Source organism: Euprymna scolopes, chromosome 14 (assembly GCF_053919585.1).
Source record: "Euprymna scolopes isolate OS-2025 chromosome 14, ASM5391958v1, whole genome shotgun sequence".
Lineage (NCBI taxonomy): Eukaryota > Metazoa > Mollusca > Cephalopoda > Sepiida > Sepiolidae > Euprymna > Euprymna scolopes.
The window spans coordinates 94,430,177-94,457,146 of NC_136495.1; the positions used below are offsets into that span (position 1 = coordinate 94,430,177).

Consider the following 26,970-nt stretch of genomic DNA (forward strand, 5'->3'; position numbering starts at 1 on the left):
TGCAGCACTTAAGGATCATCATTACCCACTACCCAGCTTTGACGAAGTTTTTACAAAACTAAATGGAGGGAAAATATTCTCAAAAATAGATCTGAGTGAAGCATACCTACAGATTCCACTTGAGGAAGGAAGTTCAAAACTTTTTGTGCATTACCACTCACAAAAGACTATTTAAGTTCAATAGGTTAGCTTTCATGATCAAAGTCGCACCAGCTATCTTTCAACAGATAATCGACATGATATTGGCCCCTTGATTTTTCCATTGGATACCTGGACGATATTCTCATAAAAAGCGAATCTATAAAGCAACATAGAAAACACGTTTTTCAGGTGTTCGAAAAGATAAACGAGTATTTAAAGACACCAAATGTGAATATTTCCTCGACCAAATAAAATACCTAGGGCAGATAATAGATAGGAATGGTAGACGGACCGATCCAGAAAGGTCCATATCAATAAAAAATATGCCTGAGCCATACGACATAACAACACTGCAAAGATTTTTAGGCTTTGCTAATTACTATCAAGCCTTCATTCCTAATATGCACACATTGCACGCACTTTTAAATGAAATACTTAAGAAGGACAAGGTTTGGAATTGGACCACGGAATGCAAGATGGCGTTTGAAAAGCTAAAAGAGATGCTCACATTGCAAATATTTCTGACCCATTACAACCCAGATTTAGACATTATCGTTGCAAGTGACACAAGTGCATATGGAATCGGCATGTGTATCGATGGTTCTACGAAATGATAGCATATGCGTCGAGAACCCTACTACCTGTAGAAAGGAATTATTCCCAGATAGAGAAAGAATTCTTAAGTATCGGTGATTGCACTACCATGATCAGAGAGATTATAGTTCGATCCTAGACAACACTGTGAAAACACTTCCTGTTACTCTGAATGATATAAGGAAAGAAGCCGGAAGTGACGATTTTATAAGAGAAACTAAGGAAAAACTGCAGACTGATGAACAAGTAGCAGAAGTTTTCTCAACATGCGACCAGGTATTATTATATCGGGAGAGAGTAGTTGTTCCAACAACCCTCCAAATGAAAATCTAAAAGGATTTTATCACAGGCCACCCTGGCACCACCAGAATGAAAAGTTTAATGCATTCCTATGTGTACTGGAAAAACAAGGATATTGAAGAAAAGGTGAAAGCATGCAGAGGATGTGCACTAGCTGTTAAAGCGCCACCAACTCAATTTAGCCCATGGTCCAAAGCTTATTACCTATGGCCATGGATACACATGGATTACATGAGACCACTTGATGGACAGTAATACCTCATAGTAGTGGACAGCTTCTCTAAGTGGCAAAAGCCCAACTATGGACTTCACTATAAAAACTCTTCAGGAGTTATTTGCACGGTTCGGAGTGGTTGACTGTTTAGTGTCAGATAACGGCACTCAGTTTACATCCAGGTACTTTAAAGAATTCATGGAGGACTTCCATATGGACCACATCAGAACTCTGACTTACCATCCTTGGTCAAAGGAAAGATTTGTTGACATCTTGAAGAGAGTTTTGAAGAAGGCAAAGGACACTCCATCCGAAAAAGCTTTGCAACAATTTCTTCAGGTGTACCGCATAACATGTAACGAGAATACACCATCTCAGATGTCTTTAGCGGAAATGATATTTGCAAGAAAAATATGGCCAGTCTTTAACAAACTATTGCTAAAACAGGTCAAACCTATAAATTACGGGCAAAAAAAATATTCTTCCAGATGCGCAAAGATAATAATACTTTCTGGGAGCAGGTAACAATTAAGAACAGGATCTGCCATATGGTGTACATGGTGAAAGAACCACATTTCACGCATAAGAAACACTTGAACCAGATACGCAAATGCACTTCAAACGAATTAAGTGAAACTCCGCCAGAAGAAATGTTGGATCTACTGTGTGACCCATTTGACCTGGAACCCCCTCAAACTAGTACTGAAATACGTCATTCCAGAGAAAAAGGAAGCTGACGAACCCCTTGGAAATCCACCCTAGAAAGAAAACGATATTTTGGGGAAATAAATCTTTGGAGTACTTAACACTCCTATATCTATGATAGTATGGATTTGTCTACCACTATGTAAGCCAGACATTTCTGCTGTCGAGCAGAGAGCACACACATAGTTTAACCACTTGCAGTGAACACCAGAACTCTATCACCTTAATATTGTGACCCCCTAAACAGGACCACAACAATTATGGTCTTTGGGGTGGTTTCAAGTGAGGGCCACATCATTCCACCTCACATCTTCAAAGTCGGCTTGAAAGTCAACCCCAAAGTCTGCATGTGCTGAAGAGTGTGCTAATCCCCTAGTGCAATCAGGTTGCCTCTGGCAGACCCTGGGTGTAGCAGCAAGACTTGGCACCAGCCCACAAGTCCGAAGAGACCCAGACGTGGCTTCATAGGAGTGCTACAACTTTGTATCCTTCTCCCACTCAGCCCCCTTCATCCCCCGACCTGAATCTGCTGGACTACTTCGTTTGGTCATCCTTTCAGAACATCACCTACATGACCTTCCACAACACCAAAGCCAGCCTGATCACCGCCATCCACTGAGTATTCGCTAAGCTCCCACGTATGTTTGTGGAAAAGGCATGCTTCCAGTTCTGGACCCATGATTGAGGCTGAAGGCGGCTACATTGAATAGATGTCAGCTCTACTACATAATCAGGTTACCTGAATTGATTTTTTCACAATAACATTTTAAAATAAAGCTGTAGTGTTGTTTTCTTTAAGGTGACAAATTCATCGTTCTACTCTGTACATTATTTTATAATATTAGGTTGGTGCAAAAACAGTATCATTTTCTCACATATCTTACTCTTATATATGACTAGCAAGGGTACCAGGCATTGCCCGGGTATAAAGAGGTGGAGTAATAAGGAACCCTGGTAGGTATCCCGGGTGGGGCGAGGTGTTAAAACAAAAAAAAGTGGTAGTAGTAGTTGGGGGGGGGGGACTGGGAGAATCAAAACAACAGTAGGCAGCCCGGGTGAAGAGAAGTGTCAATAAAAAATTTGCAAGGGTCCCCAGCGTTGCCCGGGTGTGTGGAGGTTAAGGGTAACAAAAAAAAAAAGGAAAAAAAAGTAGTAGCAGGCAGGCAGGTTCGAACTCATAATGCAAAGGAGGAAAAGAAAGTGAAAGCCTCCATTGCACGAGCAGAAGTGGAGAGCGTCGAAATTGAAAGTAGTCAATTGAAAGGAGACAATGACTTTGCAAAGATGTTGACGTAAAAAACGACCCCTCCTTGTACAAAACTGCCGAGTTGATGGTGAAGGAATGAATGTTTTTGGGCAATTTTTTGATATTTGTCGTTTAATGGACCGAGGTTTAAGGCGATATCAAAATAGTCAGGATGTGCCGAAAGTTTTTGTGAGACATACAAACACTCGTACACACACACACACACACACACACACACACACACACACACACACACACACACACTTTGCCCTTTATCTATCTATCTATCTATCTATCTATCTATCTATACTCCTATGAATTCGTTTTTCTTTTGTGTGTATTGATATTCATATTAAAAACCCTCTTTTGTATTTATTTAAAAAGAAAATACAATTTTCTTATATATGGATTGTGGAATTGCATTCACTAGCAAAAGATCTAGCTATTAGCATATTCTTTTAAACGTTCATTTAACTAAAGATGATCATCCCATAAGAAAACCGAAAAAACTAATAGGGAATTAATTAAATTCCCTATTAGTTTGTTCGGTTTTCTTATGGGATGATCATCTTTAGTTAACTATTACGTGTAATTATATTCATGCAGATATTATACATGGTTTATACTTGCGTAATATTTGCGTAAAAAGTTTACAGTACACACGAAATTGTTTCCAGATATATTTATGTATACGTATATATTTTTGTTTAATCTATCTATCTATATATCTATAAAAGTGAACGTGTCTGTGTGTGTGTCTGTGTGTCTGTGTACATTTCCCTACGTAATAACTTTGTCAATTTTTAGTCTATAGACTCGAAATTTGATATACAGGGTACTGAGATTTCGGAAAATCTTTGTAATTTGTTTTCGGCCACAAATTTAGCTATTAAGGGTTCGAAGTTCAACGATTTGACCTTTGAGAACTCTACAAAACTCCTCCGACAATTTTGGGTCTAAACACTTGAAATTTTAGATATAAATTCCTTGGACATGGTTCTAACTTAATAACTGGATTTGAGCGCAAAACAATAAGTTTTAAAGGGTCATAATAAGGGTCAAATTTGTAAAAATTGACTTTTTTTGTTTTTTTTTGTTTTTTTCCTCAGCATACACCTTCAAACACAAGGACAACGCCAGGTGGAAATGTCAGTATATCTATAAAAGTGAACGTGTCTGTGTATCTGTCTGCCTGTGTATCTGTCTGTCTGTGCATGTACATTTCCCTACGCAATAACCCTGTCAATTTTTAGTTTACAGACTCAAAATTTGATATACAAGGTACTGAGATTTGGAAAAATCTATGTGATTGGTTTTCGGCCAGAAATTTGGCGATTAAGGGGTCAAAGTTGAACGATTTGACCTTTGAGAATTCTACCAAACTCCTCCGAGAATTTTGGGTATAAACACTTGAAATTTTCTATATAGGTTCCTTGGACATGGATCTAACTTAATAACTTGATTTGAGTACCAAACAATAAATTTTAAGGAGTCATAATAGGGGTCAAATTAAAAAAAATTTTCCTTTTTTGTTTTCTCAGCATACACCTCCAAATACCCAGGCAATGCCGCGCACCCATGCTAGTATATTTATAAAAGGTGAACGTGTCTGTGTGTGTATGTGTGTACATTTCCCTTTTCTTTTTCGCTTTATTTGCCAATATTTTTGAAAGTCTACCTCTCATTTCGATTGTCCAGCCTTAATTTTAAAAAATGTCACTTCCGGTTTGGCGGACGTCGTAACAGCATAGACGTCAGGTTTTTTTCTCATTCTTTTCCTCCATTGCGGTACGCGTTCGAGCCTTCCTTCCCACTACCACATTTTTTTTTTTTTTTTTTGCTGTTATGACCACTGCCAGACCGGAAGTGACATAGGTTTAAATTTAGCCTAGATGATCGAAAGGAGAGGATGACTTTCAAAAATATCGGTGGAAAAAAGCGCCCCCCCCCTATTGAAAAGTGCCCAGTTGAAGGTGAAGATATTAATGTTTTTAGCCAATTTTTCGATATTTGTCGTCTGAAAGGTCGAACTTCTAAACGATACTAATTTTGTGAAAATCCGTCGCCTCTGTCGAAAGTTTTAGGCAGACATGCAAACATACATACATTTATATATTTATAACTCACATTTTCACCCAAACCGATTAAAAAGTTTGCCCTATCTCTGAACACCTTTTATGTAAAATTTCAAAAGTTTAGACAAGAAATTATCTGAATAATTTGGTAGAGACTGCAGAGGTCAATTTTTTTTAACTTTGACCCTCTTACTCTTTAACACCTATTTGACCCATTACCCTTTAACATTTATTGTTTGGGGCTCAAATTAAGTTATTAAATTAGATCCATGTCAAAGGAACCTATATCGAAAATTTCCAGTGTTTGGACCCAAAATTGTCGGAGGAGTTTGTTAAAGTTTTCAAAGTACAAATCGTTTAACCTTGACACCTTAACAGCCAAATTTCTGCCCAAAAACCGATCACAAAGATTTTCCGAAATCTCAGTACCCTGTATATCAAATTTCGAGTCTGTAGACTGAAAATTGGGAGAGTTATTGCATAGGGAAATGTGCACACACACAGACACATAGATACACAGATACGTTCACTTTTATAGATATACTAGCATAGGTGCCCGGCGTTGCCCGGGTATTTGGAGATGTATGTTGAGCAAAATACAAAAAAAAACAAAAAATGGTAAATTTTTTAAACTTTGACCCTCATTATGATCACTTAAAATTTATTGTTTTGAGCTCAAATCAAGTTATTAAGTTAGATCCATCTCCAAGGAACCTATATCTAAAATTTCAAGTGTTTAGACCCAAAATTGTCGGAGAAGTTTGGTAGAGTTCTCAAAAGTCAAATCGTTGAACTTTGACCCCTTAATCACCAAATTTCTGACCGAAAACTGATCACAAAGATTTTCCCAAATCTCAGTACCCTGTATATCAAATTTCGAGTCTGTAGACTGAAAATTGGGAGAGTTATTGCGTAGGGAAATGTACACACACAGACACACAGATACACAGATACACAGACAGACAGACAGACACTTTCACGTTTATAGATATACTAGCATGGGTGCCCGGCGTTGCCCGGGTATTTGAAGGTGAATATTGAGCAAAAAAAAAAAAAGAAAAGGCGTTCAATTTTTTTTAACTTTGACCCCTATTGAAAATTGTTGGAGGAGTTTGCTAGAGTTCTCAAAGGTAAAATCGTTGAACTTTGACCCCTTAATCGCCAAAGTTCTGGCCGAAAACCGATCACATAGATTTTCCTAAATCTCAGTACCCTGTAGACTTAAAATTTCCAGAGTTATTGCATAGGGAAATGTACACACACAGACACACAGATACACATACAGAAAGACACTTTCACTTTTATAGATATATTAGCATGGGTGCCCGGCGTTGCCCGGGTATTTGGATGTGTATGCAGTCAATTTTTTTAACTTTGACCCCTATTATGACCCCTTAAACTGTATGCTAGTATATCTATAAAAGTGAAAGTGTCTGTGTGTCCCTTTGTCTGTGTGTCTGTGTAAATTTCCCTACGCAATGACTCTGTCAATTTTTAATCTACAGACTCGAAATTTGATATGCAGGGTATGGAGATTTGATAAAATCGTTGTAATCCGTTTTCGGCTAGAAATTTGGTTGTTAAGGGGTCAAAATTCAACGATTTGACCTTTGAGAACTCTAACAAACTCCTCCGACAATATTGGGTCTAAACACTTGAAATTTTAGATATAGGTTTCTTGGGCATGGATTTACTTTAATAACTTGATTTGAGCCCAAAACAATAAATGTTAAGAAGTTATAATAGGGGTCAAAGTTTTAAAAAATTTGCCCTCTGCAGTCTTTACCAAATTACTCAGACATTTCTGGTCTAAAAATTTGAAATTTTACAAAAAAGGTATTCAGAGATGGGGCAAGCTTTTTAATCGGTTTGGGGGAAAATGTGGGTTATAAATATGTAAATGTATGTATGTTTGCATAAAACTTTCGACAGAGGCGACGGATTTTCACAAAATTAGTATCGTTTTTAAGCTCGCCCCTTCAGACAACAAATATCGAAAAATTGGCTAAAAACATTAATTTCTTCACCGTCAACAGGACACTTTTCTACAGGGAGGGGTCGCTTTTTTCGCCGATATTTTCGAAAGCCATCCCCTCTTTTCGATTGTCTAGCCTTAATTTAAACCTACGTCACTTCTGGGTTTACGGTGGTTGTAATAGCAAAGACGTCGCTTTATTTCCACGTTCTTTTCCTCATTCACGGTACGAATTCGAGCCTGCCTTCTTACTACCACTATTTTTTTCCTCAACATACACCTCCAAATACCCAGACAACGCCAGGCTAAAATGCTAGTACATCTATAAAAGTGAAAATGCCTGTGTGTCTGTCTGTCTGTCTGTCTGTCTGTGTACATTTCCCTACACAATATCTCTGTCAATTTTCAGTCGAGAGACTCGAAATTTGATATACAGGGTACTGAGATTTGGAAAAATCTTTGTAATTCGTTTTCGGCCAGAAAGTTGGCTGTTTAAGAGTTAAAATTCAACAATTTGACCGTTCAGACCTCTACCAAACTCCTCCGACAATTTTGGGTGTTAACACTTGAAATTTTAGATATCGGTCCCTTGGACATGGATCTAACTTAATAACTTGATTTGAGCTCAAAACAATAAATGTTAACTGGTCATAATTGGGGTCAAATTAAAAAAAAAAAAATTGACCGCTGCGGTCTCTACCAAATTACTCAGACAATTTCTGGTCTAAATATTTGAAATTTGACATAAAGAGTATTCAGAGATAGGGCAAGCTTTTTAATCGGTTGGGTTGAAAATTTGAGCTACCAATATATAAATGTGTGTATCTATGTTTGCATGTCTGCCTAAAACTTTCGACAGAGGCGACGGATTTTCACAAGATCAGTATCGTATTTAAGCTCGACATTTCAGACAACAAATATCGAAAAATTGGCTAAAACCATTAATATCTTCACCTTCGACTGGGCATTTTTCTACAGGGAGGGGTCGCTTTTTTCGCCGATATTTCCAAAAGTCATCCCCTTTTTTCGATTGTCTAGCCTTAATTTAAACCTACGTCACTTCCGTTTTGGCGGTGGTCGTAACAGCAAAGACGTCACGTGTTTGCCCCATTCTTTTCCTCCTTCGCGGTAGGGTTCGAGCCTGCCTTCCTACTACCACTTTTTTTTTTTTTTGCTCAAAATACACCTTCAAACACTCGGGCAACGCCGGGCTGAAATACTAGTCTATATATATATAAAAGTGAAAGTGTCTGTGTGTGTGTGTGTCTGTGTGTCTGTGTACATTTCCCAAAATTGACCTTTGTTTTTTTTGCTCAGCATACACCTCCAAACACCCGGCCAACGCCGGGCTGAAATGCTAGTATATATATAAAAGTGAACATGTCTGTGTATCTGTGTGTGTGTTTGTGTACATTTTCCACCGCAATAACTCTGTCAATTTTCAGTCTACAGACGCGATATTTTATATACAGGGTACTGAGATTTGGGAAAATCTTTCTAATTCGTTTTCGGTCAGAAATTTGGCTGTTAAGGGGTCAAAGTTCAACGATTTGACCTTTGAGAACTCTACCAAACTCCTCCGACAATTTTGGGTATAAACACTTGAAATTTTCTATATAGATTCCTTGGACATGGGTCTAACTTAATAACTTGATTTGAGCAGAAAACAATAAATGTTAAGGGTTCATAATAGGGGTCAAAGTTAAAAAAAATTTTTAACCTCTGCAGTCTCTACCAAATTACTCAGACACTTTCTGGTCTAAATATTTGAAATTTGACATAAAGGGTATTCAGAGATAGGGCAAGCTTTTTAATCGGCTTGGGTCGAAAATTTTTAGTTACCAATATATGAATGTATGTATGTATGTATGTTTGCATGTCTGCCTAAAACTTTCGACAGAGGCGACGGATTTTTACAAGATCAGTATCGTTTATAATTCGACCCTTCAGACGACAAATACCGAAAAATTGGCTAAAAACATTAATTTTTTCACCCTCGACTGGGCGCTTTTCTACAGGCAGGGGTTGCTTTTTTTCGACGATATTTTCGAAAGTCTTCTCCTCTTTTCGATTGTCTTGCTTTAATTTAAACCTATGTCACGTCCGGTTTGGTGGTGGTCGTAACAGCAAAGACGTCACATTTTCTTTACGTCCATTTCCTCCTTCGCAGTACGGGTTCGAGCCTGCCTTCCTAGTACCACTTTTTTTTTTTTTTTGTTTTGCTCAGCACACACCTCCAAACACCCAGGCAACGTGGGGCACCCATGCTAGTATATATAGATTTTTGAATTAATCCATTGATATATATATAGCCATGTTATATATCATTTTAAAACGCGTTTTTCGCTCTATTGAATCATGTTATTCATTACTGTTCTCAATCTCTTTATTCATTTATTTTACAAGCCTTTCCACAGCATGGACAAAATTCATCTCCGCACGATTTTCTTGTTCCAGTTCAAATTTGGCCAAAAAGCTGCTGAGACAGCTCGTGATATCAATAATGCGTTTGACCCATGAACCACTTACGAACGTTCAAGAAATTTCACAATGGTGCCGAGAGCCTCTAAGATGATGATGATCGCGGCTGGCCGACGGCGGTTGATAGCAAACATTTGAAAGCCTTAATTGAAGCCGATCCTTGCAAAACTACACGAGAAGTTGCTGTTGAACTCGAAGTCGATCACTGAACAGTCATTTGCCATTTAAAGCAAATAGGGAAGTCAAAAAAGTTGGATAAATGGGTGCCGCATGAACTGAACGATAATAAACAAAATATTTGTTTTGAGGTGTCTTCTACACCCCTTCTGTGCAACAAAAACGACCCATTTCTCGAGTGGATTGTGAAGTGTGATGAGAAACAGATCCTCTACGACAACCGGCGACGTTCGGCACAGTGGTTGGACGCCAGGGAAGCTCCACCACACTTCCTGAAGCCAAACTTGCACCAAAAAAAGGTTATGGTGACTGTTTGGTGGTCTGCGGTCGGTCTTATCCATCACAGTTTCTTGAATCTGGGCAAAATGATTAAGGTGGAGAAGTACTGCCGACAAATTGATGAAATGCACCAGAAGCTCCAGAGTATGTGCCTGGAATTGGTCAATATGAAGGAACCAATTCTCCCCCATGACAATTCTCCTCCACAACCTCTCGCCCACCGATTATCACTTTTTTTAAAGCATCTCGACAACTTCGTGCGTGAAAAATGCTTCAAAAGCTGAGATGATACTGAATCGGCTTTCAATGATTTCATTGCTCCCAGAACTCCGGATTTCTATGCTAATGAGATAAATAAACTTGTTTCTCATTGGCAAAAATGTGTCGATTCTAATGGTTGTTATTTCGATTAATAAAGTTTATTATGAAAGGAGTTATGATCTTTTGAAGTTGAACGTCAAAAAACGACATTCTTTTTGCCCCATCCTAATATAAGCAGAGATATATAGTAATGTTTGTGCGTGTGATATGAATAGTCTACCTATGCGTCTGCTTTAATTTAAATGTGGTTTTCGACTAAGAATGATAAATTTCTTCACATTCGAAAAAAAAAAAGTAATATAGCTTCATGGAAAATATAAAAATGTGCAAATTATATCATTATAATTTTCATAATTCAATCTTATGTCTTTTATCTTAATTTTTTTATATAAAGCAAGTCAGCAACTTTTTTAGATACCTTTATGATTTTTTTTTTATCGCAACTTTTCCATTTTGTTTTACTTGTCTTTCTTTAACATCAACAAGAACATTAACGTTTTTTTCTGTAAAAAACCCCCCAGATTTTTGAAAGTGACTATATGCTTTTAAAATATTCAAGCTAAAGTTAGGAGCGGGGTGATGTAGATAAGAAACGTAATAAAATAAAACTTACTTCATTGTAACACAGCTGAGCTTCTTTTAGTTTCTTCATGAGTAGTTTCTTTAGTCCAGTTATAAAATCAACTGTTCCTGACGGTCGGAATACTTCTCCTGTCGAAACCCAAAGAGGACCCAACACAATATTACCTGCTTGTTGTATGCAATCATTCAAAATAGGAGCTGAAGAGGAGAATGAAAATAACTCCATCAACGTTTCAGTCAATCAAAGTTTGTGAAAACAAAAAAAGTTTAAATACAAAAATGATCCTTTAAAATCTTCCGTTATGCTCGATCGCTTTTTTTTTAAATTTAATTCTGGTAACAAATAGTTTTTTTTTTAATTTAATTCTGGTAACAAATAGTTTGTTTTTTTTAATTTAATTCTGGTAACAAATAGTTTTTTTTTTTTAATTTAATTCTGGTAACAAATAGTTTTTTTTTAATTTAATTCTGGTAACAAATAGTTTGTTTTTTTAATTTAATTCTGGTAACAAATAGTTTGTTTTTAATTTAATTCTGGTAAAAATAGTTTTTTTAATTTAATTCTGGTAACAAATAGTTTTTTTTAATTTAATTCTGGTAACAAATAGTTTTTTTTTAATTTAATTCTGGTAACAAATAGTTTTTTTTAATTTAATTCTGGTAAACAATAGTTTTTTTTTAATTTAATTCTGGTAAAAAATAGTTTGTTTTTTACATTTAATTCTGGTAACAAATAGTTTGTTTTTTAAATTTAATTCTGGTAACAAATAATTTTTTTTTTAAATTAATTCTGGTAACAAATAGTTTTTTTTAAATTTAATTCTGGTAACAAATAGTTTTTTTTTAATTAAATTCTGGTAACAAATAGTTTTTTTTTCAATTTAATTCTGGTAACAAATAGTTTGTTTTTTAAATTTAATTCTGGTAACAAATAGTTTGTTTTTTTTAATTTAATTCTGGTAACAAATAGTTTTTTTTTTAATTTATTTCTGGTAACAAATAGTTTTTTTTTAAATTTAATTCTGGTAACAAAAAGTTTGTTTTTTTTAAATATAATTCTGGTAAGAAATAGTTTTTTTTTTTAATTTAATTCTGGTAAAAAATAGTTTTTTTTTTTTAAATTTAATTCTGGTAACAAATAGTTTTTTTTTAATTTAATTCTGGTAACAAATAGTTTTTTTTAATTTAATTCTGGTAAGAAATAGTTTTGTTTTTTTAATTTAATTCTGGTAACAAATAGTTTTTTTTTAAATTTAATTCTGGTAACAAATAGTTTTTTTTAAATTTAATTCTGGTAACAAATAGTTTGTTTTTTTAAATTTAATTCTGGTAACAAATAATTTTTTTTTAATTTAATTCTGGTAACAAATAGTTTGTTTTTTTAATTTAATTCTGGTAACAAATAGTTTTTTAAAATTTAATTCTGGTAACAAATAGTTTTTTTTAAATTTAATTCTGGTAAAAAATAGTTTATTTTTAATTTAATTCTGGTAACAAATAGGTTTTTTTAATTAAATTCTGGTAACAAATAGTTTTTTTTAATTTAATTCTAGTAACAAATAGTTTTTTTTTAATTTAATTCTGGTAACAAATGGGTTTTTTTAAATTTAATTCTGGTAACAAATAGTTCTTTTTTAATTTAATTCTGGTAACAAATAGTTTGTTTTCTTAAATTTAATTCTGGTAACAAATAGTTTGTTTTTTTAAATTTAATTCTGATAACAAATATTTTTTTTAATTTAATTCTGGTAACAAATAGTTTTTTTTTTTTATTTAATTCTGGTAACAAATAGTTTTTTTTAATTTAATTCTGGTAACAAATAGTTTTTTTTTATTTAATTCTGGTAACAAATAGTTTGTGTTTTTTAATATAATTCTGGTAACAAATAGTTTGTTTTTTTAATTTTAATTCTGGTAAAAAATATTTTGTTTTTTTTTAATTTAATTCTGGTAACAAATAGTTTTTTTTTAAATTTAATTCTGGTAACAAATAGTTGTTTTTTAATTTTATTCTGGTAACAAATAGTTTGTTTTTTAAATTTAATTCTGGTAACAAATAATTTTTTTTTAAAATTAATTCTGGTAACAAATAGTTTTTTTTAAATTTAATTCTGGTAACAAATAGTTTTTTTTTAATTAAATTCTGGTAACAAATAGTTTTTTTTTCAATTTAATTCTGGTAACAAATAGTTTGTTTTTTAAATTTAATTCTGGTAACAAATAGTTTTTTTTTTTAAATTTAATTCTGGTAACAAATAGTTTTTTTTTAATTTATTTCTGGTAACAAATAGTTTTTTTTTAAATTTAATTCTGGTAACAAAAAGTTTGTTTTTTTAAAATATAATTCTGGTAAGAAATAGTTTTTTTTTTAATTTAATTCTGGTAAAAAATAGTTTGTTTTTTTAAATTTAATTCTGGTAACAAATAGTTTTTTTTTAATTTAATTCTGGTAACAAATAGTTTTTTTTAATTTAATTCTGGTAAGAAATAGTTTGTGTTTTTTAATATAATTCTGGTAACAAATAGTTTGTTTTTTTAATTTTAATTCTGGTAAAAAATAGTTTTTTTTTTTTAATTTAATTCTGGTAACAAATAGTTTTTTTTTTATTTAATTCTGGTAACAAATAGTTTTTTTTAATTTAATTCTGGTAACAAATAGTTTTTTTTTTATTTAATTCTGGTAACAAATAGTTTGTGTTTTTTAATATAATTCTGGTAACAAATAGTTTGTTTTTTTAATTTTAATTCTGGTAAAAAATAGTTTGTTTTTTTTTAATTTAATTCTGGTAACAAATAGTTTTTTTTTTAAATTTAATTCTGGTAACAAATAGTTGTTTTTTAATTTTATTCTGGTAACAAATAGTTTGTTTTTTTAATTTAATTCTGGTAACAAATAGTTTTTTTTTAAATTTACTTCTGGTAACAAATAGTTTTTTTTTAAATTAAATTCTGGTAACAAATAGTTTCTTTTTAATTTAATTCTGGTAACAAATAGTTTTTTTTTTAAATTTAATTCTGGTAACAAATAGTTTATTTTTAAATTTAATTCTGGTAACAAATAGTTTTCTTTATTTAATTCTGGTAACAAATAGTTTGTTTTTTTTACTTTAATTCTGGTAACAAATAGTTTTTTTTTAATTTAATTCTGGTAACAAATAGTTTGTTTTTTTAAATTTAATTCTGGTAAAAAATAGTTTTTTTTTTAAATTTAATTCTGGTAACAAATTGTTTGTTTTTTAAATTTAATTCTGGTAACAAATAGTTTTTTTTAATTTAATTCTGGTAACAAATAGTTTGTTTTTTTAATTTAATTCTGGTAACAAATAGTTTTTTTTTATTTAATTCTGGTAAAAAATAGTTTGTTTTTTTTAATTTAATTCTGGTAACAAATAGTTTGTTTTTTTACATTTAATTCTGGTAACAAATAGTTTTTTTTTAAATTTAATTCTGGTAACAAATAGTTTTTCTTTAATTTAATTCTGGTAACAAATAGTTTTTTTTTAAATTTAATTCTGGTAACAAATAGTTTTTTTTAATTTAATTCTGGTAACAAATAGTTTTTTAAAAATTTAATTCTGGTAACAAATAGTTTGTTTTTTTTTACTTTAAGTCTGGTAACAAATAGTTTTTATTAATTTAATTCTGGTAACAAATAGTTTTTTTTTTATTTAATTCTGGTAAAAAATAGTTTGGTTTTTAAAATTAAATTCTGGTAACAAATAGTTTTTTTTAATTTAATTCTGGTAACAAATAGTTTGTTTTTTTTAAATTTAATTCTGGTAACAAATAGTTTTTTTTTTAATTTAATTCTGGTAACAAATATTTTTTTAAAATTTAATTCTGGTAACAAATTGTTTGTTTTTTTAAATTTAATTCTGGTAACAAATAGTTTATTTTAATTTAATTCTGGTAAAAAATAGTTTTTTTTACTTTAATTCTGGTAACAAATAGTTTTTTTTTAATTTAATTCTGGTAACAAATAGTTTGTTTTTTTAAATTTAATTCTGGTAACAAATAGTTTGTTTTTTTAATTTTAATTCTGGTAACAAATAGTTTTCTTTATTTAATTCTGGTAACAAATAGTTTTTTTTTTTTAATTTAATTCTGGTAACAAATAGTTTTTTTTTAATTTAATTCTGGTAACAAATAGTTTGTTTTTTTAACTTTAATTCTGGTAAAAATAGTTTTTTTTTTTAATTTAATTCTGGTAACAAATAGTTTTTTTTTTAATTTAATTCTGGTAACAAATAGTTCTTTTTTTAATTTAATTCTGGTAAAAAATAGTTTTTTTTAAATTTAATTCTGGTAACAAATAGTTTGTTTTTTTAATTTAATTCTGGTAACAAATAGTTTTTTTTTTAATTTTATTCTGGTAACAAATAGTTTTTCTGTAATTTAATTCTGGTAACAAATAGTTTTTTTTTTAAATTTAATTCTGGTAACAAATATTTTTTTTTAAATTTAATTCTGGTAACAAATAGTTTTTTTTAAATTTAATTCTGGTAACAAATAGTTTTTTTAAATTTAATTCTGGTACCAAATAGTTTTTTAAAAATTTAATTCTGGTAACAAATAGTTTTGTTTTTTTTTTACTTTAATTCTGGTAACAAATAGTTTTTTTTACTTTAATTCTGGTAACAAATAGTTTTTTTAATTTAATTCTGGTAACAAATAGTTTGGTTTTTTAAATTAAATTCTGGTAACAAATAGTTTTTTTAAAATTTAATTCTGGTAACAAATAGTTTTTTTTAATTTAATTCTGGTAACAAATATTTTGTTTGTTTTTTTTAATTTAATTCTGGTAACAAATAGTTTTTTTTTTTTTAATTTAATTCTGGTAACAAATAGTTTTTTTTTAATTTAATTCTGGTAACAAATATTTTTTTTTTAATTTAATTCTGGTAACAAATTGTTTGTTTTTTTACATTTAAATCTGGTATCAAATAGTTTTTTTTACTTTAATTCTGGTAACAAATAATTTTTTTTTAATTTAATTCTGGTAACAAATAGTTTGTTTTTTTAAATTTAATTCTGGTAACAAATAGTTTGTTTTTTAAATTTACTTCTGGTAACAAATAGTTTTTTTTAATTTAATTCTGGTAACGAATATTTTTTTTTTAATTTAATTCTGGTAACTAATAGTTTTTTTTTTAAATTTAATTCTGGAAACAAATTTTTTTTTTTTAATTTAATTCTGGTAAAAAATAGTTTTTTTTTACTTTAATTCTGGTAACAAATAGTTTGTTTTTTTAAATTTAATTCTGGTAACAAATAGTTTGTTTTTTTGAATTTAATTCTGGTAACAAATAGTTTGTTTTTTAAATTTTATTCTGGTAACAAATATTTTTTTTTATTTAATTCTGGTAGCAAATAGTTTTTTTTTTATTTAATTCTGGTAACTAATAGTTTATTTTAAATTTAATTCTGGTAACAAATAGTTTTTTTTTTTTTAATTTAATTCTGGTAACAAATAGTTTGTTTTTTAAATTTAATTCTGGTAACAAATAGTTCTTTTTTTAATTTAATTCTGGTAACAAATAGTTTTGTTTTTTTAATTTAATTCTGGTAAGAAATAGTTTTGTTTTTTTAATTTAATTCTGGTAACAAATAGTTTTTGTTTTTTAATTTAATTCTGGTAACAAATAGTTTTGTTTTTTTTAAATTTACTTCTGGTAACAAATAGTTTTTTTCTTTGATTTAATTCTGGTAAGAAATAGTTTTTTTTTAAATTTAATGCTGGTAACAAATAGTATTTTTTTTCTATGAAATGTATAAATGGATGGAATATTATGTTCATCTTTGCTTAAATTCTGATGTTAATCCTCAGATTAAGGAAAGTCTTTGGAGATGATTTACTGTTTTAACATTTAACACCGACATTTATTTAAATAATAAATCCTCAATTAACAAGTCTTCAAATGAATGTTATTTAAAGTTATCGGAAGCTGCATTTATTACTGATGCTAAGATTGCAGGTAATCTTGGATTAGCATTCAACTGTATCGAACAAACCCAAATACTCTTGTGGAAACCGAAACCATGGACAACCGCATCCTGGCTTGAGGTAGTTGCTTGTCTAGATGCACTGATGAACTGTGATACTGCAAAACAGTACTGTATGTGGGTGGATATATATATATATATATATATATATATATATATATATATATATGTATATATATATATATATATATATCATAAACAACCACTTATATATATACATATAAAATCATAGACACATTATATATATATATATATATATATATATATACACATACATATATATACATATATATACATATAACATCATAGACACATTATATCTATATATATATGCATATATATATATATATCTATATATCTATAAAAGTGAACGTGTCTGTCTGTCTGCCTGTGTGTCTGTGTGTCTGTCTGTCTGTGTACATTTCCCTACGCAATAACTCTGTCAATTTTTAGTCTATAGACTCGAAATTTGAAATACCGGGTACTGAGATTTGGGAAAATCGATGTGACGGGTGTCAGCCAGAAATTTGGCTGTTAAGGGGTCAAATTTCAACGATTTGACCTTTAAGAACTCTACCAAACTCCTCCGACAATTTTGGGTCTAGACACTTGAAATTTTAGATATAGGTTCCTTGAACCTGGATCTAACTTAATAAAGTGATTTGATCCCGAAACTATAAATTTAAGGGGTCATAATAGGGGTCAAAGTTTTAAAAAATTAACCATTTTTTTTGGTTTTTTTTTGCTTTTTTTGCACAGCATACACCTCCAAACACCCGAGCAACGCCGGGCACCCCTGCTAGTATATATATATATATATATATATATATATATATATATATATATATATATATACATATAAAATCATAGACACATTACATATATATATACATATAAAATCATACACACATCATATATATATATATATATATATATATATATATATATATATATATATATATATATATATATATATATATACATATATATATATATATAAAGTAAAGTAAAAGATGATTACACACTTTTAGAAGACACTTATTTTGAATAAAATTTAAATAAGAAATTTGAAAACTTTGAAGTATCGGAAATAATGATAAAATCATTTTTATTTACTTTTTAAAAAAAAACTTTTTTGTTGTTGTAAGTCAACAACAGAAAAAGTAATAAAAAAAAGTAAATAAAAATATAGGAATTGAGGCGCCTTTATCGGAATATTCCGAGGGGTTCATTCATTAAAATTTATCCCTAGCCATATTGTCCCCTCGTGGGATCTGGTCATCCCCACTTTCCAGTCTCATGTCACATTTGTTGTAATCTGAAGCAATTAAATTCATACCAACATTCAGACTACATTTTCATATAAATTCATATTCCTATGTTTTTATAAAGAATCTATTTGTTGCCATTCACTACCTTGATCTAAATTTACAAAAAAACAAAAAAAAAAACATTGTTCTAATTTCATAAGAATTAGTCCAATTGTTTAGGTTGAAATCAACTTTTTAAGATATTCGATAAAAATGGTGGCTGACATACTGAAAATCAGTTATAGAGATATGAAATGCACACACAAGCAAAAACAAAAACATGAATAAAAGTGAAGTAATTATTGTTTTCTGATTTAAAATATTTGTGAAATTTCATAATTCTGAAATATTCATGGAGTTTTCAGTGAAAAATAAATTATTGTTTTTTGAAATTATAAATATTCATCATCTTTCCAGATATGGAAAAAATGAGTGTAAAACCTGAAACCAGATTTTCCTCACGTGTATCTTGCATTCTTTTGTGTGTTATACACTATAATGGAAAAATCAATTGATGTGTCTTCTTGTCAATCATTTCCTTCGTTCAATCAGAACTTCTCTTTCTTCTTTCTTTTCTCAACCTAAATCCATATTCATCTCAATAATCAAGACACAAGATGCAACTTATGGAAGAAAATTCACAGCATGTTTCATCCGATGCACAAATGGGAAATGGTGTACTAGTTCTATCGGGGATCTGGTGTAGCAATATTTAGATGCAGGTGCGTAAAAGTATGGTTAAAATGAAATTTTCCACATGATGTTAAAACTAAGTAAGAAAGTGAAAAATTCTATGAAAAGTTTAAAGTTTATTGTTAGGATTATGTGGCAGGATATTACATCACAGACACGAAGTCGCTAGTGATATGCAACGAATAAGCTAATCAGATCTTTCTCTGACTTTCTGGATCATAGGAGAGAGAGGACTGATTTCCTGACAGCGTTTCTCTGAAGGATGGGGAGGATTGATGATGATCATGATGATTATTATGATGTACTTGTGAAGAACAATAAAGTCTTTGAGAGAGACAGACAGACAGACAGACAGACAAAGAGTAACAATCAAGAAGACAGAGAGAGAGAGATACAGGGAAACAGAGAAAGAGATAAACAGGGAAACACAGTGCAAGAGAGAGAGAAAGAAAGAGAGAGAGAGAGAGAAAGAAAGAGAGAGAGCGATAGGCAGACAGACAGAGACTATATGTATTATTTAATTGGAATTCATTATTGAGATGAGTAATTTGTATTGTTTATTCATTTATTGCAGACTATTATCCTCATCATTTTTAGTTGTTGTTTCACGACGTTTCGGCCAACTATTTCTCTGACCTTCGTCAGGTGGTAACCGCGACGGGATAGGAACTCCGAATCTTCTAACTGCGTCCTCAGCAATTACTGCCTTCCATAGTTGTTGTCGTCTCACCGCGTTTTAGCCAAGTAAGCCTCTGGCCAGCTTTGGGTAAGATTGAAACCGCTATCTATGCTCACCTGGAACCATAGAGATTTAATGTCTCTATCCAATGCGCCACAGGCCCGCAGTTAGGAGATTCGGAGTCCCTATCCCGTCATGATTACCAGCTGACAAAGTCCAAAGAAATAGTTGGCTGAAACGTCGTGAAACAACAACAAAAAAAATAAGGATAATAGTCTGCGATAAAAAAGACTAATTTTGTATTTTTTTTATTAAAAAACTTACTCATCTTACAAACACGGTGAAATGTTCTGTCTGAATGAGTTAGGGTTCTATTTAGTTCTAGGAGGTTATCATTCCAGGCATTACCTCCTCCTCCTGGAGGGAGTTGGCTTACTGTTTGTAAACGGAGGTGCCACTGCCACAGAATGACGCCAATTCCACTCATGACTATCTTATATCCTTCCAAAGTACCCCTTCGCTGATCCTGGTTTTTCCCTCACATTAAACTTACCATGTGTCACATTTTACTATTGTCGGTGTAAACTGTTTTTGACTACTATTTGGGGGTATGAAACAAGTGGATTCGCCAATCATTTTTATAACCACCGGCTGTGCTAAATATACGTCACGGACCGCATTTGATTCTTGGCCGCCATCTTGGTTACTGCCACTTACAGTAAAGATCTGATCTGAACTATGCCGCCATCTTTGTTCAACATAATGTCACAACACTTAACAGTGGGAGACATCTCGTAAATATACTTTATTTTGCTCTTCTTTTAATACTAGCCGGGGAATCCTTAACAGATTCTGATTCAAGAATCTGATCACAAGGGTCCAAGCTTTTTGTTGGAATTAGGTAGAGTTCAGTTCGCCCGCAAGAGGCCATCCTTCCAGGAATTAACTCCTCTTTCTGAAAGGAGGTAATTTATTAGTGGGGTGATTTATTGATTGCCTTTTTCCTGGTTCAAACAATCTAACCCGAGCTAAATGGATTACCCAACAAGTCACGCTTTTTTAAGTAGTTTATAAATTTTATATTCTACGATGATATTTTGTTAGATGAATAAATGCTTGTTAAAAATAATTATCTTTTGCTTCTATTACATAGACTTTGTTTTCTTTTTATATGTTACACTCTCTCTCTCTCTCTCTCTCTCTCTCTTTCGTATTCCATTTAGTAGTGCCTTTAATTGTATTAATTAACAAGTAGATATTTCTTACCAGAAAAAGGAAGATAATTAAAAATAATTAAGTAACATGTTTTACGTCTATTTACATATAAAGGCATGCATACAAATGTGCAATTGTTATCATTATTATAATTATTTATTGTAATTGTTATTATTATCATTATTATTATTATTATTAGTAGTAGTAGTAGTAGTAGTAGTAGTAGTAGTAGTAGTAGTAGTAGTAGAAGCAGCAGCAGCAGCAGCAGCAGCAGCAGTAGTAGTAGTAGTAGTAGTAGTAGTAAATTGTAGAGAATAGAGACGACCAATGAGACGGGTTAGAAAAAGTGAAACACCAGTCGTCATGCAGTGTTATAAATTTAGTGCTAATCTTGGATTCGGGAGACTTTTTAAGTCCACTTTCCATGGTGCTATGAACAGGATTTATTTCTACAGGATTTATTTTTGCAGGATTATTATCTTACTGAAATTTTAATAGTAATGGCGTCAGGACAACGTTACTTGCAACTAGTTCATCAGTTGTTAAATTTACAGAAAGAAAGCAATGAGCGTCGTGTTGGCAGAGAAAATGTGTTGAACCGACCACACACTAAAAAAAATGGACAGACCTGTGATTGAGGATGGTTACACCTACAGGGACTGGGCTATATTCATTGACACATGGGCCCGGTACAAACAAATGTGCAGTTTTACCGACCCTGTGGAAATATGCAACGAGTTAAGAATGGTTTGTTCGGACGAAGTAAACCGACTTTTGTTTGAATTAATAGGGCCCAAAACTTTCAATATAGAATAGGCATAGCTTCCACAACATGAGACAGCAAGAAGAGGAGGGTTCCGCACAGTTTTTAGCAAATCTTCGGTCTTAAGCAAGCCTTTACAATTTTACTATTCAGTGTCCTAACAAGAGCTGACGACTAACTAAAAACTACGCGGAGGACATGGTGACTGGCCAACTTGTAGCTGGACTTGCAAATACAGAATATCAGTGCAAGCTGTTGGCCGAAGGCAATATTTTTGACAACAGTGGAACAGAAATTTCACAGACTGTTAGTCTAGAGACAACGGATACATTGACTTCTTACTTAATGAACGTTCAGCATTTGGCTCAATGAGGTTCGAAAAAAAACCAACTCAGGAAGGGGAGGAACCTAGAACCCTTTGAAATAAACCATGTGAAGGGTGTGGAAGGACATCACACCCCAACAAGCTAAAAGAGGGGAAGAACTGTCTGGAGAGAGAACTCATACACTATAATTGTGGAATTAGAGGACACTTACGAAAAATGTGCTGAAAACCAGAGAGGTCGACAACAGAGTCAACAAGTGATTCAACACGACACATTAAAAATACTTAGCAGCAGAGGCGGAGGAAGACCATCGTTTTGTGAATGAAGACAGAAATTAGCAGCAATACCACATCTTGTATGGAGAAGAGGTAGATTCAAAAGAAGCCCCTCCCCCGAACCGCAGCCTTTCATAAAAGTCAAAGTATCTTTGATACTGGAATTCCATGCCGAATTTGAGCGCGCTTTTGATAAGGGGACTTTCTGTTGAATACATCAGGCCGTTGTGCAAACTGGTGCTCAATCATGTAGCCCTGAAATACTGGAAGTATTGGGATGCACTAGTAATGTGCTAATGCTAACTACCCATAGGATACATAGAATCATGGACGACTTACTACACATTAAAGGAATAATTTTTATGCATATTAAAGTTGGCCTTAATGAAACCAGACAAATCGTTTACATATCAAAGAACACGTCAGGATTTTACTTATCCGAGTTGGCACTGAAAGACTTAGAGTTAATCTCTCACAACTTCCCACACCAAATATTGAAAGCTGACATGTCAAATAATGGGATAGCACCATGTGGATGCCCCCCCCCCAAAAAAAATCGTTTCTGAACAAACCTACAAGAATCCCGTTTACCCCTATTGGAAATAATAGAAACGTTTGGAACAATGGTTACAGGAGCACTTCAAATCAAGTGCATTCAATATTTGCCCTCATCAACCGTTACAAGTGATGTCAAGGAGGCCACTGGATATAACATTCACACTGGGAGTGAAACACTCAGTTGTGCACACACCCATTCCTATTTGGAAAAAGAAGGTGAAGGAAGATTTAGATAAGGATGTTGTATTGAGCATCATCAAACAAGTACACCTATGGTTAGGTGTGCAAAAATGGTGATTGCATCAAGAAGAATGGATCACCAAGAAGGATGGATCACCAAGAAGGACGGTGAACCTACAAAAATTGAATGCTGCAATGATGAGGAAAACTCATCATACTCTGTACTCATTTAACCAAGTGTCTGCTATGTCCATGTGAACCAAGAAAACAGTTTTAGATGCATGGAACAGATATCACAGTTTACTGCTCTCCCCCAACGGCCTGAGAAACAACCACATTTATAACAGAGGGGAGCCGTTATCAGTACCTTAAACCACCCCAAGGTTTCCATATCTCTGGAGATGGGTATACTCACCAGTTCAACAACATTATGGTAGACATGTCCTGAAGGACTCGTTGCATTGATGACACCCTTCTCTGGGATAAAACAATGAAATCTACTTTCTGCTATACAGTGGACTATATCACCCATTGCAGCAGAAATAGAATCGTCTCTAATCTCAATAAGTTTCAATTTGCAGGCGACAACGTCGAATTTGCCAGCTTTTTAATAACTGCTAACAGTGTAAAACCAATTAAAAAAAATGATGGAAGCCATTCACAACTTCGCAACACTGACAAACATCATTGGCATCAAATCATGGTTTGGACTGGTTAACCAGGTATTGTATGCATTTTCAAAGGCTGATATCATGTCCCCCTCACGAGAATTGCATGATGGACCATAATTTTTATTGAGATGCTACCCAAAATGAGCTTTTCGAAGAGTCAAAAAAAAAACATTGTTTGGAAAATCGAAGAGGGAAGTCAAAACATTCGAAATGAACAGGGCAGCTGACGACTATAGCAAGGTTGGCATCACATATTTTCTGTTTCAGAAACGCTGCCAATGCCTAATAGAATTAGGACCTAACACTAGACAATGATTATTTTGGCCTGGTCTCGACGCTAGTATTTGACATATAGGGATACAATGTCGAAAATGCAATTCGATTGTCCCAGGAGAACCACTAATGCTATCCTCAAACCCAGAATTCCCATTCCAAAAGACTGTCATTGACCTACTGAATATGCATGGGAAGAATTGCATGGTCTATGCGATTTGATACACCGATTGGATTGAAGTCATCCTGCTACCATCAGGGAAGACTGCAGTAGTATGCAATGCATTGAGAGGTTGATTCTGCATGCATGAGGCACTGGAGGAGATATCATCTGATGGAGAGCCACCATTCGACTCATTGGAGTACAAATAGTTCTTGGGAGACTGGGGCATAAAGAGACGTATATCATCTGCATATTATCCCCAAAGTAATGGCTGAGCTAAATTGGCTGTCAAAACAGCCAAAAGAATGCTCATGGACTGCATTAATGGCTACGGTCACCTACGCCATGATCGGGCAGCACGGGCAATGATAGCATATAGGAACACGCCCCACCAGGACCTCGGATTATCACCAGCTGAGATGTTATATGGTCGAACAATAAGGGATCATCTTCCTATACTTTGCGAGAAGCACCGGATTCATGATCGTTGGTCAGAACCAAAGAATTGAGAGAAAGAGCAATGGCAAAAAGGTATGTGCTAAGCAAAGAACATTGCAACATGCACAACCGTTCAGGTGCAAAATCAAAAGGGACCATACCTACAGCGATAGACAAAAACAGGGAAAATTATCAAGACCATGGGTAATAGACAATATCAGATATGGTTGGATGGAAGTGGCAGGATCTACGCAATTGTTGTTTTCTCCAGAAGATCCAACCTGCCATGATACGCCAGATTGTTCACACATACAACCACCTCCTCAACCACCTCTCCAAAGGTTAAGAATGGAGAACAGCATATTCCTGTGTGATATACATAAGATGATAGACGTGGAAAAGATGAACGATGATATAGTGATGGCAGATGACACATCCAATGCAGATATGGAGGTGGATAACCAAGACCTGATTAGGCACAAACCAACAAGTCCGATTCCAAGACTCAGCATGAGAGCAACACAACCACCAAGACCATTGTTTCCACAAATGTGAGGACCAACTCACAATTACACAGAAATTTCCTAACAAGTGACCTCAAAACAGCGGTGCTGCAGTCATAAGATGGGGAGAGCATGTAGAGAATGAGGACGGCCGATAAGATAAGTCGAAAAACAGTGGAACACCAGTCGTCATGCGGTGTTATAAATTCAGCACTAGTCTCAGACTCAGGAGACTTTTTAAGTCCACTTTACATAGATGACACATTTTATAACAAAAAGAAAATATTTTCTTAATCAGTATTTTCAGGAATATTACCAAATATTCCAATCAAATAAAATAGATAAGTCAGCACTTATCAAGGCCCAGAGGCCACTCCAGGATAAGGGTTAAAGGGTGTACAGTAGTCATAGGGACAATATCATAGAAATCGTTAGAAGTGTAAGTTTGGTGAATTGGATTACTTAAGGGGAACGGCTTATCAAGAACTTGTTTATGTTGGACTTGAAAACGACCATATTGTAGTCAATTGGAAAGCAGGCAAATGGAAGTGAGTTTCACAGGTGTGCAGTTCTTAGAAAGAAGCTCTGTTCATGGAATCTACGTTTAGGCACAGATAAAGAGGGGGAAAATTATTGATAGTGTTTTCAGCTAGACGAGTGTTTCTTGTGAATATTTGGCGAGGGGGGACCATAAATTGGAGCTCAGACGAGCACTTGCTATGAAAATAACGATAAAGCAGAGACAGGCTCACAATGTCTCTTCTGCGAGAAAGAGGTTGCAGAGAAGAGAAAAGGGCACCCCCGTTAGGCTATGAGGTCTATTTTAAACTCTGTCAAGGCAGGATAAAACTTTCTAGCAGCTCCTGCCCAGATGTGGCAACAATACTCCATCCTTGGAGTTACCTGGCTCTTATATAGGTAGAGAATTTCATCAGCAGGTAGATACCTACTGGATTGATAGAAGGATCACACCATTTTTCCAGCGACTTTGGCAATGGATTTGATGTACATGTTCCATTTCAGATCAGGATAAAGGTCAAGCTCAGAAGCTTGTCAAAAACATGGAGACTCCTCAAGACGAGAGCGATTCATTTTAATTGATGCCAGATGGGGATCAGAATGTTGATGATGTTGGTTTTAGATGCATTAAAAGTAACAAGCTACTTTTTTCTTCATTGTACCACATACTCAAGATCAGAGGAGAGAGAATCAGAGAGAACTTGGTTGTTTACAGCCTTTGATGTGCTTCCATAGATGGTAGTGTCATCAGCATAAATGTCTACGAATGATCTAAGGATGTGATTTGGAAAATCATTAATGTAGATCAGGAAGAGAGTTTGACCTAGGATGAACCCCTGAGGGTTTTCAGCATTAATAATATGAGCTTTTGATTTTTGCCCGTCAACCACTACTCTTATGAACCTATCAGACAGAAATGATTTAATAATTGAGAAGACATTTCCAGCTATACCATAGCTGGAGATCTTGTGAAGTAGACCTTTATGCCATACCCTATCAAAGGCCTTTGATATGTCAAGAGCAATTGTCCTAAGTGCTTAAAAAATAATAATTACACATTTCATAAAGACATTTATTTTTTTTTTATATATATTTTTTTCTTTGCTAGAAAAATGAGATATTTATTTGACTTGTATATTTAAATGCAAAAGTTTGCTTTGGCAGCATTTCTCTGAAATAAATTATGTAAGCTTTGAAATAAGTAATGAGAAAATAACTTGTTACAATTAGTAGTGATAACTAATGACTACTGAATAATAGTCTACACTTCACAACAATAATGTTGTCAATAGGATTTGTATTCTCCCAGAA

At 33.0% G+C, this 26,970-nt stretch overlaps 1 protein-coding gene across 4 annotated transcripts in view; it reads right to left on the bottom strand.

Annotated features, from left to right (window-relative positions):
* The window catches only part of LOC145293168 (doublecortin domain-containing protein 1-like), a 562,737-nt gene that overhangs the window by 363,385 nt on the left and 172,382 nt on the right, over positions 1-26,970 (bottom strand). For all 4 annotated transcript variants that reach the window (XM_080139630.1, XM_080139632.1, XM_080139631.1 and 1 more), the window contains exon 10: positions 11,122-11,288. In XM_080139630.1, coding sequence (XP_079995756.1) covers positions 11,122-11,288 — 167 coding nt within the window. The remainder of the gene's footprint in view (positions 1-11,121; positions 11,289-26,970) is intronic.